The sequence below is a fragment of the Oryzias melastigma genome, linkage group LG17, assembly GCF_002922805.2.
Source record: "Oryzias melastigma strain HK-1 linkage group LG17, ASM292280v2, whole genome shotgun sequence".
NCBI classification, from domain to species: Eukaryota; Metazoa; Chordata; class Actinopteri; order Beloniformes; family Adrianichthyidae; genus Oryzias; species Oryzias melastigma.
The window spans coordinates 12,870,799-12,889,158 of record NC_050528.1 but is presented as its reverse complement, the minus strand read 5'-3'; the positions used below and the strand labels follow the sequence as shown (position 1 = coordinate 12,889,158).

General features: G+C 40.3%; 1 protein-coding gene across 11 annotated transcripts in view; it reads left to right on the top strand.

The window, feature by feature from the left end:
- The first annotated feature begins 11,569 nt into the window (after positions 1-11,569).
- The window catches only part of dlg1l (discs, large (Drosophila) homolog 1, like), a 58,874-nt gene continuing 52,083 nt past the window's right edge, over positions 11,570-18,360 (top strand). For 5 of the 11 annotated variants that reach the window (XM_036216283.1, XM_024268670.2, XM_024268676.2 and 2 more), the window contains exon 1: positions 11,573-12,257. In XM_036216283.1, coding sequence (XP_036072176.1) covers positions 12,239-12,257 — 19 coding nt within the window. In that variant the 5' untranslated portion in view covers positions 11,573-12,238. Of the gene's footprint in view, positions 12,258-18,360 lie in introns of all 11 variants that reach the window. The other 6 variants (XM_024268671.2, XM_024268666.2, XM_024268665.2 and 3 more) reach the window with 3 other exon arrangements.

Genomic DNA, 18,360 nt, shown 5'->3' with positions numbered 1-18,360 from the left:
AAAACATCGAACATGAGTTGTTCCTCTGATGGATTCATTCCTGATTCTGTCCATCCTCGTCACTCACACAGATCATCTTCATCTGCCTCCTGACTCTTTTTCAGAACCACTAGGGCGCCAAACCAACAACATGGCTGCTCCTCTACACCCTTCCTTCATTCTTGCTGACACTCTTGTTCCTGAAACCTTCCTCCTCCTCCTTCCTACCTGCTTGTACATGCTTCTTCCCAAAAAATGATGATGACTTGAACAAACATATGGAGGGTGTCCATATATTGTCATCTAAAATTTGTTTTGATATGTTGGATATCTCTTCCAGAATTGCCTTTTACATGCCAAAAATATTGTTTTTGATGATATATTTTTTATTTTTTATTTTTTATTGGTGAAGTCAAATGTTTACTTCAAGAAATATTCTCCAGAAAGGTAATATTAGATCAGTGGATGACTGGATTTGTCTTTTCCAGCTGCCAGCAAAGGGGCTGCATGAGATCCATCTTCAAAGGCTTACGAGACAAAGCGAAATGGAGATGGATCTTCTATGGCTGCAGATTTCCTGTCAACACAGTCTCCTCCATTGATTGAAAAAGCCTCGATAGGAATCTGGAAGCCATGAATGCACCCAATCACATCGGAAACCCTGACCTTCACATTAAAAAAACATACATAAATTTGTTCGCAGTTTTGTTTCTTAAAAAGCTGTTGTGGTAGTTAGTTGTGTCTTGCAACATTAAGACTGAAAGAAATGACAGGGTACACTGTTTTCGTGGGCGTGGTCTTTTGATTGACATCGGACTGTCAAAACCCACTTTAAAGAATGTTGTGAGCTCAGTGATGCCACATCCTCCCAGAACAAACAGTGGGTCTCATGCCTAAAGGTTCTGTCCATTCACATTAACCGTCTGTGGTTGGGACGGGTGTAGTGATTTCGTCAGTGGCTTCGAAGCAAAACTTTTTAAGAAAGTCAGAGAATATCAAATAAGCAAAAATGTTTGTTTACACATTCACATCTAATTAATTTACAGTTTTTTTAATTGTTGCGTAATCACTATTATTCAAGGACATTTGATCATTTTAATATCCTTTTTTTTTTTAAATTTCAGACTCATGCAGTACACTGTAGTGGCCACACGGTGGCAGCAGTACTGCAGACTAGCTCAGGTGACCTGCATTCAGTACTCTGCCTCCTTCCTGCATAGAGAAGAGCTGATTATTATGGTATAGCAGAGGTTTTTGAAGCTTTGGAACTAGATTATCTGTAGTATTGTTTTATTGATTGATTATTTAAATAATTTCTTTATTTTGTTGATACTTCAGAAAAGAAGGAGGGAGAAGATGAAAATGAATACTTTTTATTTATGATAGTCTTTTTTCTTTTTTTTTTTTTTTTTTTTAAGTAGCAATACTACCCCCACCCCTCTTTTCCTTTGCAAACTACTCTCGTCAGGTGACTCCCACTGGTGCACATGCTCAATAAAGACGTGGGCAAACTTCTGAGGTAATTATGACAAAAATTGAGTAATTTTTTGTCCAAAAACATATACTTCCCCAACATACCTGTATGTACTTACCATGAGCTGCACCTTACTGAATTGGCAGGTGCAGCTCATGGCTGAGTGCACAGATCAACGCACACATGAACTACTAAAGCAGAGAGTAGTACTTGTCCAACATTTATTGTGGACTTGTAATTCCTGAAATAACAGTCTGTAACCGTCTGTGTGCCGCCATCTTGAAGACCCACTCTGGTCATCTTTAGTTCTGTTCTAAGAGTTTCAAGTGGTCTTTCAGTTATGAGTAGATCTTTACGGTTGAACCATCGACTGTATAGGAGAACTGGAGCGAGTGAGTGTGACATCACTCACAGAAAATGACTTGCTTTTGGTTCCAATGAAATAGTCAATAAAGTTGACATTATTTTGCCGCCATTTTGAAACCAGAAATCCTCAGTAAGCAGTGAATGGTTCAGGTGGGGCTGAATCATCATTTCTCTGGCACTCATTCTCGCTATACAGTTTGTCCAGACACTGCCACTTTAAATTGGGCTCGGGAGAATCCGTTAAATGTTTCAAACTTTTGATGAGAGGCCACCTATTTTTATTGAGGCATCTTAGATTGGCCACTTTATTTTTATTTAACTTTCACTACAGAAATATTTTAATAAAAAATAAATACTATAATGGCGATGCATCCACTTGCAGACAAATAGATCCATTAACGTCTTAGTTTTCCTCGTCTGAGCTGATATCTGGCTCAAAACTTTAAAGCTGGATAGCTCTGCTATGGATTGCCAGTTTTTTCTATGCTAATGTTATTAGCTATAACTAACCTATATGCTATAAGCTAGAGGGAAAGAGTGTGAAAAAATGGTTGATGGAGAATCAACTAAGGGGAAGCTGTGGTGCAGCGGAAAGGCAGTTGACTCCTGATCGGAAGATTGTAGGTTCGATTCCCACTGTTGAAGTGTCCTTGGGCTAGACACTGAACCCCACCTTGCCTCTAGTGGAAGGTTGGTGGTAGTGTTCAGCAGTGGAGTTACCATCATTGTGTGAATGGGTGAATGTCTGTGACTGTAAAGCGCCTTGGGTCTTCAAGGAAGGTAGAAAAGCGCTATACAAGTATACACACACAATTTAAGGCACTCTTCCACGCCAACATTTCTGAGACAAATTTCTAATGAGCTCCTACTGCTCTGCAAGAAAAAATTGTCAAATAATGAAATGGGCTTTTTGAGATTTTTCATTGATTGCATAAAGAGAACTGGACTGAGTAACCCCTCAGGTTCCTAACATGAAGTACCAGATGCTCCCAAAAAGGTGAACTCCCATAGACCTTTAATTGAGATATAAACAGCTTAATTGTATGTGTCAGTATAACCATTCTTGGTATATTACATCTTTTAAGAGGTTCTTGCTAATCCTATTATTTTTCGTCACATTTTTGCTTTTGCCCTAGTATTCAAGTTATAAACTGACCAATCAGATGCCTCAATAAAAGTAGGTAATCTCTCGTCAAATGTTTGAAGCTCTTGATGGTCAGATTCTCCGGGCCCGCTTTCAGTGGAAGAGGTGTGGCCTTCTAACATGCTCTCTACTGATTGGTGAGAGTAGTTAAAATAGAAACTTATACTGACACGCACTAATCGCTGAGGACATCTGGTTCCAACATGGCAATGGCCATATTGCGGAAAAATGGCAACCAAATTGACTTCATTCAATTGGAACCAGAAGTAAGTCATTTTCTATAGGTGATGTCTCATGTGCTTTGTCCAGTTCTCTATATACAGTCAATGATTTTGGGTTAAAACAGCATAGTCACAACCACTGGAAAAGATTTTACAATAGCAGAAAATATAGTTGGACTTTTAAATTAACCAAGATCTTCGTGGTTAGCTTAGTGTGGTTGGCATGATCCACTGGTAGCCAATTGGTAATTGATCAGTTTATCAACTGAATCTCTGGGTGTATTAACATCCATTAACATCACTGTGAGTTTAACGTTTGTTTTTAATTCACCACAGAAGCAGTTGCATCTGAGAGGAAGTCAAACTAATATCAGCAGGGCCATGAAATTCCTCTCCACAATATTTATTGTAAGACAGATGACTCTAACACGCATATATAAAGTGCTTTTGAATTCTGAACATTTTAGGTTAATCATTGATTATATCACCACACAATCAATTTTTTGTCTATCACCATGAGTGAGTCTAATATCCAAGATCCCATGATGATCCTGAATAATTTAATCCAGGATCTGCAAAGGGTTCATGTGCTTCAGCCCCTTCAAGACGTTACTGGTGATGTCCAGCCACAACAAGCTCCATTACCTGCAAAGGCAACAAAGTGAGATGGATAAAAAGAGACAAAGATGGAAATGTGGTCTATGCAAGGCCAAGATCCACCACAAAACCTTCACACAAAAGTTAGTATTTTTTCATATAGGATAATTGACAGAACATGCATTAGTACTAGTTAATCAGGTAATGTGAATTACTATTTCCATACATTGATATTCATATCCAACAGCTATCCAACATTCTGTATTTTGTGAAAAGAGTTTATAACTGACCCCAAAACACAATTGTTTAATAGTAATATACTATTGTATTTCTTTTAAAATTTATGTAACAATGCATTTGAGTCTAATAGGCCAGTTACAGATTTAGAGTAGGAATTTGGCAAAAGTTTTAAATGTTAATTTGATTGGTATATTTTTGTATTCCACATGTATCTTAACAGCTGACCAAAGAAGGAAAACCACCCGTCCCTCTACCAGTCACTGTGAGGTGGCCTTCTCTTCAGAGACTGTTGGTATGTGTCTCATGGAGTTTTAGTGTAGCTGATGCGTCTTCATCTGCAGAGGGGCAGAGCACCATTAGTATCAGAATAATTTATTATCATTGCCATTTACATTGTAGCGAGATTCAATCAGTTCAGAGAAAACCAAACAGAAACATAGGACAATTATTGTGCAAAATGAGAGGAAGGCAGAAATACATGACGTAGAACATAGTGTGCAAATGTGCAAAGATGCAACAGTGCAAAGTACAGTTTAGTGGTAAAGTAATTTATAGGAATAACAAAATAAAATGAGAGTAAATTAAGAGGTAACAAGTACAGAAAAAAGTTAAAAAAAAAAACACCACTGACTGTATAAGAGAACTGGACCAAGAAAGTGTGATGTCATCCATAGAAAATGACTTGCTTCTGGTTCCACTTAAATGAAGTCAATTCAGTTGCTATTTTTTTATTTTTATTTTTATTTTTTTTTTTTGCGATATGGACATTCCCATGTTGGAACCAGAAATACCCAGTAGGCAATGATTGCTCCAAGTTAATCTGAGTCAACATTTCTGTGAGAAACATTCTCACCAATCAGGAGTGAGCTTTTTGAAAGACCACACCCCTAGCACTTAAAAGAAGGCTCAGGAGAATCTGTCAATCAAATGTTTGACATTAGACCACATACTTTCATTGAGACATCTGATTGGCCAGTTTATGACTTGGATGACTTGCACTAAATAAAAAATAATTAAAAAAATGTATGATTAGTAAGGAAATGTTAAAAACAGAAGCAGATCATGAATGGTTATTTTGACAAATAGAATGACTGAGAAATTGCAGTTTATTTCTCAATAAAAGTCTATTGGATTTTGGCTTCTTAGAGCCAGCGGATACTTCCTGTTTGGAACGCAAGGGGGGAGGGGCACTCTATCCAGTTCTCATATACAGTCAATGGCCAACACCAGGGCTCTCCGACAGGTATGCAACAACAGATGTTGTTGAGTTCATTTTTTTACCTGTCAAACCCAAAAGAGAGTGCACGTCTGTGATTGGTCAGCCCAACATCAGCCCCAGATCATTTCAACAGAATGGTGCTGTGGTCGATGTAATTAGTAGTCAATGCAGCTTTTGGGCACTAGATGGTTTATATTGCAAAGCTATTTTAGAAAATGTTGCCTTCAATATGTGTGTTTAAACTTTTTGCTAGAGAAGTATAAACCAGGCTTTTGTAGGACATGTTTTTAGCAATTAGCTTTCGCTGCTACTAAATGCCAAGCTTTCCTAAACTATAAAACAATCTTTTTCTTTTATTAAAAGAGTCTCGTCTACTAGAACTCCAGAGCTGGCTGAATGATGCTTCAAAACAGATTAAGAAACACTCAACACCAATAGCTCCCCGCACTTCGTCGAGCTGGAGCACAAGAAAAAGTCTCCCTACAGTGAAGTGGAGGGCATAAAGACTTCGCCTGGTGAGCACCAACAGTGTAGAAAGAATTCAGCGACACTTTGGTGTGGGGATTGTTTACCACACCCCTTCTTTTGTGACAAATGTGATGAGATGATGCACACCAAACACGTCCTCTGCAATAGAGATGACAGCTGGATTCTTCCAGCCATTGCCTCCAACAACATACCTGTTAAACAAGACTCTCTGCCATGATGATAAGTTAAAGGTTTGGACCATTGATAGTGGACTTCTCGAGCCATGAGGTCCCCCATTGGAAATGCATTACCTCCACTCCTCGTGAAAGTAGGCCACCGCTTTCACCGTCACTTCCTGAAAGGATTATCGCCATATTGCAAACGTCTGCAACCCATCGCCAGCGATTGGTCTTGGATCAAATTTTGAGTAAGGATCCCTTCATGTGTCAAGCTTGTCCCACAGATATGCTAGCAGTTCCAGGAGATGGAAACCACAAGAACCCAGTTAGGTATGACAAAATCTATCCAATATAATTTGTATTAGTGCCAAAGTTTGATGATTACTAGCTTTTGACTGTTTGTGTTTATTGTTCTTCTCTTCAGATCTGAGCTACCACAAGCTGTGCGGTCAGATTTATGTTCCTAGACGGCAGTTTGTTTTTTTACAGATGGACTTTTTGAAAAATTGTATCTCTATGAAAGGCACAATTACTGTATGGTCTGCACTCTAGGGTACAGCAGATTATGAGGTGCACCAGCAATAAATTGTCTTTTTTTTTACTTAAGGCACACCAACTATAAAACTTCCCTAATAAAAACTGTTTGCAATTATTCTAGATTTTGGTCTCAAAGCTGTGGTGATTTTTTTTCAATTATTTTTTGTTAATGATCTTTGGATTCACTTTTCCACTTGGCTCCTGGGCCTCCATGTATTTGGGTTTCCATTAACTTTCTGCTATATACTATTTTTTTGCATGTTTCGCCCACTTGCATCTCTCCAGAAGATCAAACTAGATTCCCTGTCCTACCAGGGCCTGAGGGAGGAAGGAGTAGAGGACTCTACAGAAGTTACCACCAGTGCTTTGGAGCCCTCACTGGTCCTCGGAGTCCAAGTCTAGAGCTGTGGTTCCTGATGGTCTAGAGCAGTGGTTCTTGATGGTCTAGAGCAGTGGTTCTTGGTGGTCTAGAGCAGTGGTTCCTGCTGGTCCTGCAGGGTGCCCTGCTGGTTGCCTGTCCATTCCCTCATGTCTCTGTCCTTCTGGGCTGTAATCACACGTGTATTGTTTGCCTTGCCATCCTGAACAGCTTTTCTGGTGGCCAAACAGTTTTGGTGCTGACTATGTCTTTCAACACGTGGGTGTTTATTACTCTTTGGCCAGGATGTATCATTGTCAAAGTGCTTCGCACTTCACTTGCGAGAACGCTAAAGCTTGTGCCTATCCCCTCCAGACTTTGTCCCAAATAACCATGGAAGTAAAACTGGCATTCTAACTACTGTAAACAGATTTTCTGAGTTGCTTCCTGCTGTGCCTCCACAGAGACGTCCTTCTGCCAAGGAGCTGGCTGTAGTAGTGACTCAGCATGAGCTTCGCCTACATGTGTGCACATGGTCAATCTCTAAATCCTGAATGAGCAGAAATCATGGATCTGTGTTGGGGAAATCAATTTCTCAATCATAGATCTGTGTCGAAATCCTGGATTTGTATGAGAATCAATAATCCTAGAATGTGGGAATCGATAAAATCTGCAGATACTCCAGATCTGTGCCGGTGAATACACTGCAGGATTCGGGGATCTATGTTGTTGTTCACCTTGCTGCACATTCTGTCAGAAGTCACCACAGCGAATCAGCTTTCACTGATTCACACAGGTGGTTGGGCAGAGAGTTTTACACCAGATTCTCTTCCTGACAACCCTGTATTTTATCTGGGCTGGGGACCAGCACAGGGAGTTCCAGACATTGAGTCCCTTTGTGGTTACATAGTTTAAACAGTAGCCTTAAGGGTTTTGTATGAACTATCCTAGGCATGTTTAAATTAAAAGTGGGGTCATCTGGACCCTACAAGACAGCGCGCTGAAGTTTTTTTTTGAAAGATTTTTTTTATCTTCACTGGTATCTGTGGCAGACATAAGATCCTGTCCACCTTTGTTATGGGAGGGATCACACATCAAAACATGGGTGGGGTCATCTGGACCCATAAGAGAGCACAAGGGTTGGACCCACCCTGCATTAAGCTCATTGAACGGTCTGGGAAGTGAATCCAGGTTACCGCGTGCCGGTCCTACACCCAGAATCCTGGATCTGTGTAAAGACTTTCTCTGCTGAATCCTGGATCTAAACTGAAACCTGGATCTGTTTAGGATCATTAATCTCTCCAGGCTTCCTCAATTTGAGTAGGAATTTTATTTCTGCAGGAATCTTGGATCTGTGCAGAAAAAAAAGCTTTTAAACATACATCCCTGAATCCCAAATCTTTGCCATAAATCCTGGATTTATACATTAATCGGAGATCTGCGTTGGAATCATTATTCACTGCATGGATCACGGATCTCTAAATTCTAAAATCCAAGTAGGATTATTACATTTGTGTACAAACCAATAATCTCTGTGGAACTCATAGATTCTCGTAGTACTTAACATTTTCTGCAGGGATCATAGATCAGTGTGGAAATCTTTATTTTTGCAGATCTGTGTGAGACTGATTTGTTATGGCAGGGATCATAAATCTCCCTAAGAATAGTCTGTGCAGGAATCCTTTGTTTGATTGGAAATCAATAATCCTTTGCCGTAATCCTGGATCTGTGTGGGAATATTGAAAACTAAAGATGTGTAGGAGTCAATAATTTCTGAAGGAATTCTGGATCTGTGGGGAATCATAACAAATCTGGATCTTTGGAGAATTTTGAATAGAAAGATCTCATTTGTGTTGGATCTTGTGCTCAGATCCGGAAGACCGACATCACAATGAGGAGTGGTCAAGCTGTTGTCATCGCTGATCTGCATGGTACAGAATGACAGAGGAAGGGTTAATCCTTATCATCCTGTTTTGGATCTCAGCCCCTCATCTTCCAGCGTCCATTACAAAGACTCACTCAACCCATCCATTCCTGAGTGGAGAAGGCACGGGGAGGTACCGCAGCTCACCACCGCTGACAGAAGCTTCTCTGTTGGAGCTGAAAAACTCATCTCCTGACAGGGAATGAGTTTTTGTGCTAACTCACACACAGCATCAGCATTGTGAACATTATTGACTGCTTCAGCCTCCAATCATAGTCAGTCACGGCCCTCGTTATGAGGCTACCCCTGCCATGCCTCAGCAGGGAGGGGACGTACCTTGCAGTTCAGCATTAATTTTTGAAGTTTTCTTCTATTACTTGATAAATCAAGATTCCACGAAAATACAAATGACCACCATACACATGAACTGTGGACAGGAAGCAGGAAGTCAGAAAGAGGAAGTGAAATCAGGACATCATGATGTAGGTCTGTGGCATGACCACAACCCTTTAACACAGAGGTTTTTTCCAGCTGTCTGTACAATGTTTTAATGACACAAAAATCTCCTCCTGTGGTTTCAAATTGTTGATTTATGACAATTTTCTGCAGTGACACTCCTCCAAATAAGTGCAGACGGGCTGCAAAGCTTGTGTGTGTTTGTGTGTCCTCATGTTTATCTGAGAGTATGCAACTCGCTCAGTCTGCCAAAATACAGATTTATGCCAAGATTAATTATAAGCATGTCGTCCAGATCGGATAAAAACCCGACATGACATGTGCAGTAATCACATTACAGCGTCAGGCAGCAGCGCTCCGGCCGAGTGTGGAGCTCATGACAGCAGTCTGAGTCTGCAGGCTGAGCCTGGTGCTGGTAGGTCCAGGCTCAGTGCTGTCACCCTGCAGCTTTTTTCATATCTTCCTTTTAGCTGACTGGTTCCTCCGGAGCTGCAGCTTCCATCAAGTTCATGTTCTAGAACAGAACTTTCTTCTCACAAATGTAAATCGGGAAGTGTTGTAGTTCCTCCAAAGTACACTAGAGGCAGATTTCAAAGGGAGCAATTTACCATTGACTCAAATGTTAAAAAGTCAGATTCAGTGCCAAAAACCAAGTCTTGATTCCGCCTGCAAGAGGAGCCAGAGCCATGAGCAGCGAGAAGCAGTCGAGCCACAGCTGTGTGGCTGCTGAGGGTCAGCTGCTGCCAGAACCGGGCCGCTCCTGTCAGCAAACTGCAGAAAGAAGACAAATAAAAACAGGAGAATCTCAGCAGCGTTGATCATGAGGGGTCTGTGATCAGCAGTGGATGGCGTGAGAAGAACGGTGCCCCCGCAGAGCTGGAAAATGGCCAGACCCACACTCAGGACATACATTAAACATGAGCTTCTAAAAATAAAAGCCAAGCCGTTCGCTTTCATCTGGGCCAGGGCTGCAGCGGGACAGAGATGGGTAGGAGGGGCGTTTTGTATTTACAGACCTTTTCTCCAACTTTGCCCCCTCGCTGTATGGTCCATAGACAAAAGCTGGGGTTGTGACTGAATCTCATACTTTTTTCATTCCAGAGCTGCTGATCTGGAGCTTCTCTTTCAAGAAAGAGATCTAAAAGCTGGTGTAGACAAAAACCTCCACCCTATGTTGCAGATCCTTTAAAAAACACCAGAGGCAGGTTTCAGCAGAATAAAACGTCTAGTTGTTTTGTTCTTACTTTACTTTGTCCAGCTCAAATCTTGTTTGAGGAACTTTATCAAGATGGGTGGGGCACCAGTAGGTCAATATGGCCAACTCACTTCAGGCTTCATTTTGGCCCACCCTAACCCTACAAGAGATAATTTTGTGAATGTTTATGTCTGTGTGTTGCTTCTCTCTGAGATAATTTGCAATATCAAAGCATTGAATCTTAGCCTTTTCAATAACATGGGTAAGTCTTTCAAGGTAGAATACGCCCAGATGGGGATAGTCAAAACATGCTTCGATTTCAGTACTAACAGGAATATCAGGGGTGTTCATTCAGTAATGATTCATTTTTAACTATTTTATACATATAGTTTGTGGTTGCAGATATGATTCATAGACAATATTGGTTTATTATGAACACTTTGATCAAATTCACTGACATAAAATCGATCTAGGAAATCTTTAGCCAAAAATTCCATCAACTCATTGAAAAACACCTGGTATTGAACAGAGCAGTTTTCCAGATTTCTTGTAGTTCTTGCAAGATAATCAAGTGTAAAATAAATATGTGGACAAACAAACGAGTAAGCAAGAATTAATGTCAAATCCATTCACATTTTAGTTTCATAAACTTCAGCCCAATGCTGTTTGTCCACATGAAAATAATATAAGTTAGTTGTTGCCATTACAAGTGTTGTCCGCTGTAATGACACTTAGTCTTTTTAAACCGTACCTTAATTAAAAATGATGAATAAAAAAATCAATAAAATCTTTTTCATTTTCAAATTATTCTTTTAACAATTTACCTCAAACAGATTGATGTGGTTGGATTGAATAGAAATTGATTAATCAATTTATTGTTACTAAAACAATAAACCCCCAATAAAGACGTGAAAGCAGATCCTGGATCAGGTCATCACCCTCCATGAATGATAGAACAGCTCCATGGTGAACTTCTACCAACTTTTTAATAGATTTTTCTTCATAATTTTCACGCGTTCTATCATATTTTTAACCTTTAATCCACCCCTCCACTCCCTTGAGAGCTTCCTTCCTCTATCCACCCCTCCCCTCCCGCTCTCTCTACTTCCTGACACTTTCCTCTGTTCCTTGTTATCCTTAAGTCCCCCCCTCCTCCTCCCCCTCCAGTGTTGTAGGTGTGTTTTTGTGTAAGCGTGTGTGTAGTAGTAGTGGTGTGTGTGTGTGTATGTGTGTTGGGGGGTGCATCACATGGTTCGCGTTCCCAGCTCCGCCATTTTGGAGGAAAGTTTGGGATTTGTGGACCTGGGAGGAGGAGGAGGAGGAGGAGGGGGAGGGATCTCCTGTCGGACAAGTTTGACACGAAAGCAGCGGGCAGGGAGGGGGCAGCGGAGCGGCTGGCACGGCGGCGGGGCAGCAGCGGGCTGGACTCTGAAGTTTTTTCCTGATATTTGGAGCGGCGGTTCGACTCCGGACCTCCGGCTCCAGCACGCCCCTCCTGCGCGGCCCCGGGACGGCGCTGTAGGGTGAGGTCCCGCAGCGGGAAGCCGGACCGTCACTTCCCCGCAGCCGCGGCCAGCCTGCGCGGGGCTCGCCGGCGCAGGAGCCTCCCTTCACGGGAACTCCAGAGCCAGGAGTGCCGCTCAGCCCGTCGCGAAATTCCGTAGTTCTGGTCCGGGACGACTGTTGGAGCCCCTGGGAGCGAAGGCTGCAGTCCGGTTCGGCTCAGCCTCACCTGCCTCAGAGTTTGCAGGTTCGGACGGGAACTTGGTGCTGACGGGTTCGGAAGAGATTTTCCCGGGGCGCAAGACAGCGGGCTGAATGTGGGACTAACCGAGCCCGGTGTGAGGACTGTATGCGGCGAACACAGAGCCGAACCGAGCCATGCCTGTGAGAAAGAAAGGTAAGCCTTCACTTCGTCAGTTCGTGCAGCAAAAGCGCGAGCTAGCTCAGCTAACGGCTGAAAGTCTTAAGTGCTGGCTCGTGCGGAGAAACACGAGACTCGTAAGGACGGACACACAGCCACGGACACACAAATACGCGGCCCACTTTGGCCTCCTTAAGCGGAGCCGAGCCGTGCCGGGCAGGTGAAGTAAGTCAAAGTGAAGCTAGCTCGTTAGCTTATGTTGCTAACCAAGTTATAAATTTGGCACCTTGTTTGGAGAGCGACTAAAAATAAACTTAATTCGAGCAAAACATTCTTGGAGCTTTATCACCTATGGAGAGTATGAAATAAATCAATAAAAATAGAAAAAGAAAGTGTTCTAGAGGTCAGAAACGAACTGGAACCGGTTTGGTGCAAAGCCAACATAAATAATCAAAATAAAGCCAAAAGTGTTGGAAAACAATCCTGTCATAACTGAATTAAAACGAAAGTGTTTTTCATTTCAGATATGAGCTATAGTTGCACACATCAGGTTCGAGTTCACAGCTGTGAATCCGTTGGCTGAAGGCTTACTGTATAAAAAACAAAAACAGATGCCAGATTTGGTTTACCTCTAGTCCAATGCAGCTACGGAAGCCTGAAAAGTTCCTGTAAAACTCTATTCTGATGCAGTTATTGTCATGAAGCTCTGCTTTTATAATGTTTGTGTTTTATTAAAAAATTACCCCCCAAAAAACAGATTTTCAGTTGATTAAAAAAAGTTTGATAAACCCATGAGTCAATGGATTAACCTTGACAAATGCAGATAAATCTTTACATTTTAACTAAACTTTGGCTTTGGTAACATTAGAAATGGTCTAACTTTAATGTAAACTTGAAAGTTAAACAAATTTAATGCATGAAATGTATCTTTTTAAATTTTTATTTCTAAACTTTTATCATGGATTAGCATTGATGTAAACCTGGATGAAAGCTAAAAAGTGAGCAATATATATATATATATATATATATATATATATATTTACTTGTTATTTTAACAATCCCCCATTAGTTTTTACCAATATAAATGTTCTAAAAATGCATACATTGTTATATAAGTTTCAAATAAAGATTTTAGTTATTCAAAATTTTAGACGTTTCAAACAAACAGCTGAGGCAAAAAAGTAAAATGTATGAAATTCTAAATTAAAAGAAATAAATCTGGTTTCATTATGAAATATTAACTCCTTAAAGGGACCCTACTATGTAAATTATACTTTTTGAGGTTTCAAATGCATTTTACTGTTCATTCCTCCCTATAAAAAACCTCAAAACAGCATTTTGATCCGTTCATGCATGTAAGAGTAATCCTCTAAAAACCTGCACTGTCTGCAGCAGCCCCTCCCATAGTCACGAAAACGAGCGGTTGGAAATGTGCTGACATAAGATTGATGCCAACAGTTCCTTCCAGGAAGAGTCTGTTCTGCAAGCTCCGCCCCCAGACTACAACGAAAACACACCCATCCTCTCCGCGACGCTGTGGCAGGAGATAACTACCTTCCTGTAACAGGAACCGCTCCGGGACCCATTTTTCAATGTAGCCTTTCTTCGTTTCCAATCGGACTGAACTTCAGTTTGCTCTGAGTCCTCAGTCTGAATATGAAACAAACCAAGAGCGGAACAACTGAACCAAAACGGCCAACGTACCTGACAGTCACGTGATGTAAACACAGTAGAAATGGGGTGATTGGTGAGCCACGGACAAATGTAGAGCATTGATTGTCATGTTATCCAAAAGGAAATAATTGGTCCAACTGTTTACTTGTTAGAACGTTTATTTTAACACCACCGAAAAACGTATAAGTCTTGTTTCTATGTCTCCTGTGTGCTTGGGCTGCTGCCGTGAAAGCTGTATTGTAGTTTCAACAAAATTCTCTTAAAAACAATGCCATAAAACTAGGGCTAGGTATTGACTGTAATTTCCAAAAACAATTCGATTCACAAGACTCGATTCGATTACAATTTTTTTATTTTTTTTTTATTATTCTTTCGATTCTTCAATGTAATTCAATTCAATTTTGATGGGTGCAGAGGTAAGCCTCCGTTGATATCCCATCATTCCTTTCTTGACACTATCTCCTGGTAGTTTACAGCTCCTCACAACTCCAAGCTAACATTGCAGGTGCAACAAAAACGTCCATCAATACTGAAGCTATCCAGCCGTACAGTTTTGGGCCAAATGGCAGCTCAGACGAGGAAAATGAAGACCTTTATGGATCTATTTATTTGCATGCGAATGCATCAGAAAGTAGTTGCATCACAACTGATGGCTTTTGCAAACAGTGTTTTTTCATCTGCTCCTGACTCAACACAATTTGAATAAAAAAATACTCAGACATGCAATTTTAGGTTTAAATTCTAAATTCCAAAGTAACATGTTAAAAACAGCAATAACACAATATCAATTTGTAATGAGTCTGCTTATTTCCACAATTTCTAGAGGCAGCATATTCCAGGAAGAAATCGCTCTATAAATTTATTTTTTTTGAGTGCTCTAGTTCGTGATAAAGGAACAATCATGGAAACATTAGAGGCTCTAATGCTCTGTCTATTACAAGTGGGCAGCATCAGGGAATAGAGGGGTCTTTGCGATGTCAAAAGAGTTTATGAACAGGTCACACACAAGTCTGACTTGCATCTGTGACAGACTTAATTGCATCCAGTTGATATAAATCTTAAAAGGACAACCTATATAAAATTTGCAGCTTTATTCTGCACCATCTGAAGTTTAAGGTCTCTTTGGCTTCACTTGACCAAACAACAGGGCAATGATCCAATTAACCCAAAACTATAGACTGTAGAACTAATTGTTATCATAGTTTATGTGCTTAAACTTTGGTGTTCAGTTAGTAAAGCAAAATTGATCTATGCGTTTTTGCTCCATGCTATTGCTTTATCCTGATTTATGGCATTAAACAGGAGGAGACCAAAGACCTATATCATAAGCTAAAAAACAAAAAACCGGACTGATTGGTAAAAAACATGAAGATGTTTGTAGAGTTCTGGGCTGTTTTACTACAACACCTCACCCCGCCCATTTAGAGGCTGGATTCTAAGGTAATCGAAATTTGACTCAAACTAAGGCGTGTCGCAGCGTGTAAGTCATGACCATAAAATGGAAATACAGTAAAAGTGCTTAGCAATGCAGGTGATGACCACATCAAACAAGATAAAACTTAAAAAAATAAAAATTTAAACAACAAAACACAAGATTTATTATATAAATTAACTTTTACTTTTACAAGTTTGAAGCAGATGATGCATTTTTTTAAAAAAGTACTCGATCAATTTAGATGCAGATGAACTTTGGCCTTAACAAATGTCGCACATGACCTCTGACAGAGATAAACATTGACCTACATAAGCTTGAACATAAACTTGAACCAAACAAAGTCTGATCTAAAACATAAATGTATGTAGAAAAACAATGATGTGGATAAGAATTTGGGTGTAAACAAACTAATATAAAAAAACCGGGACGTAAACTGAGATCTAAAAAAAGGAACATACAAAATATTTGGATGTAAACAAACTTTTCTCTCAATAAATCTCGACACTCAGGCGTGGATAACCTTTGCCTTAAGCGATGGCGTCAGACAATGACACTGGAGTTTTCTCATCGTTCTGTGTTGACATTCCACCCGGCGGTGACACACAGGCTGCCTGTGAGTCCGTCCAACCCCAGCACCCAGAGGCATTATTGTCGTCTCTGGAGACTTGAATCATGTAACCCAGGGCTAGACACTAGCAGCTTTCCACCAATTTGTCGTCTGTCCAACAAGAAGGAACGGTACAATGGCTCCTGTGTATGCTAAGGCCAAGGAGGCGTACTCGGACACCCTTTTACCCTTTTTGGCAAATCTGATCACAGCTTGCTACTTCTTCAGTTCCTATTAGAGGTAAACTGAAACTACTCAGTGGTTTAGGCTGCAGGAGCAGAGGATGTCGTCACTCAAAGGTTGTGTTGTTAGCTTAGAATGGAAGTGTTATGTGGAATCACGTGAGGGGTATTTAGGGGACGATGGGGTGTTTGACTAACTATTTGAACTACTGTGTAGACGTTGTGGTTCCTGTCATGACTGTCAAGTGTTTTTCCAACAAAACCTTGCATTGCCAGTGAAGTCAAGGTTCTTCTGAACAAAAAACCCCAGAAAGCATTCAGAGGCAGAGGCTTTGTTGGAATGAGAGAGGTGCAAACCATTGACTGTATTGAGAACCGGTCTGAGTGACTCCTCTCCATTCACGGGAAGTACCCCCTCACTAAAAAAAAAAGCAAAAATTCATTGAGAAATAAACGGCTATTACTCAGTCATTAATTTTTTTAGAATAACCATGTTTACTTTGCTACTTCTTTTTAACATGTTCTCGCTAATCATTATTTTTTCACAATATATTTTTTCTGTATTAAAAGTTATTCAAGATGCCTCAGTAAAAGTATGTGGTCTCATGACGAACATTTGAAACGATCGACTGATTCTTTTTCATGTGGTATGGGTGTGAACTTCCAACAAACTCACTCCTGATTGGTGAAAGTGGTTGCCATAGAAACATTGACTCAGACCAACTAGGACCAATCACTGCTTATTTTCATCATCTGTGTCCAACATGGTGGCGTTCGTAACGACAAAAAATGTCGACTGAAGGGACTTCATTTGATTGGAGCCAAAAGTAAGCCATTTTTTACGTGGGTGCAAAATTATGCTTAAAACATTAGGCTAGAGGGGAAACTCGGAGAGAATAATGTACAAGAGGTTTGGAGTGGTATGAAACCATAACTGGCTGTACCCAATCGGGTCATTAGTGTGGGGGGTGGTTATAAAGTCAAAGCTGATAATCTAAATGCATTTTTTCATACAGTAGGTTCAGTTCTGCTCCTACCACCTGATTCTCCTTCCTGTAACCCACCCCCCATTTCTCTAGTCCATCATCTATTCTTATGTTCTCATCCGTCTCTCCCCTCTTCACCTGTGCCTTCTACTTCCACCGCTCTGCTCCTTTCCATCATGGTGAGGTCTGAACTGCAATTACCCCATGAAGGCAGCTGGTCCAGATCAAATGTCCCCTCAGTAATCTTCTGCACCAGGTTTATAACTTCCTCTCTGCCCTGGGGGAGGTCCCTTCACAATAGAAAACATCTTGCATTGTCCATGTACCTAAGAACGGTTGTATCAGTCAGCTGGATAGTTTCTGGCCGGTCGCCCTCACATCCTGTATGATGAAAACCTTGATGCAACTTGTCCTCTGGCTGACACAGTCTGAGGTGGAGAAAGTGAGAGACCCTCTCCAGTTTGGATATCAGACAAAGATGCTGAAAGTCTCCTCTCCTATTTTTGTTAAGATGAAACTTTATGACTTTACTGGTGCTTTTAAACATGATTCAGTCCACCCTCTCCAGAAGAAACTGACCTCAATGATGATGAATAATCTGATTAAAGCAAACTCAACCACACAAGGGGCCAAAATCCAAGACCTTAGGTCGTGGGTCGAGCAGGATAAACATTTATTAAACACTCTAAAACTAAAGTTTTAAAACTTTAAAACCGTAACTTAAGAAAAAGAAGTAGATAAATAGCATTACTTGCAGTAGTCTTAGTGTGAATGCTGTAAGCTGAATTTGGCAGCTGAAGTTGCTAGTGCTGAAAGCTAAAATGATTTGATAGCTAAAATGCTGAAACTGATAGCTAAAAATACTGCAGCTGATAGCCAGCTAAAAAAATAGCCAAATGCCAAATTAGCCTAAAAAAAAAACAGCTAACATGTAGCTGGAAAAAAAATTGCTAAAATATCCTAAAAAACTGAAAAAATACTTAAATTATCCAAAACAGCTAACGTGTAAATATTAGCCTAAGTCCAAAATAGCCTAAAAATCTTAAAAAGAAAATCCACAATTAGCCAAAACAGCTAACATGTAGCTGAAATATTAGCCAAACTTTAAAATAGCCTAACAAAATCTTAGTAAAATCTTAGTCAAAATATTCCCAAACGCTAGAAGAATGCCAAGTTTTAAAACTTTAGAACTGTAACTTTTTACTTTAATTATGAATAATAAAAAAACAGGAATATAATTTCAGAGTAAATCAAC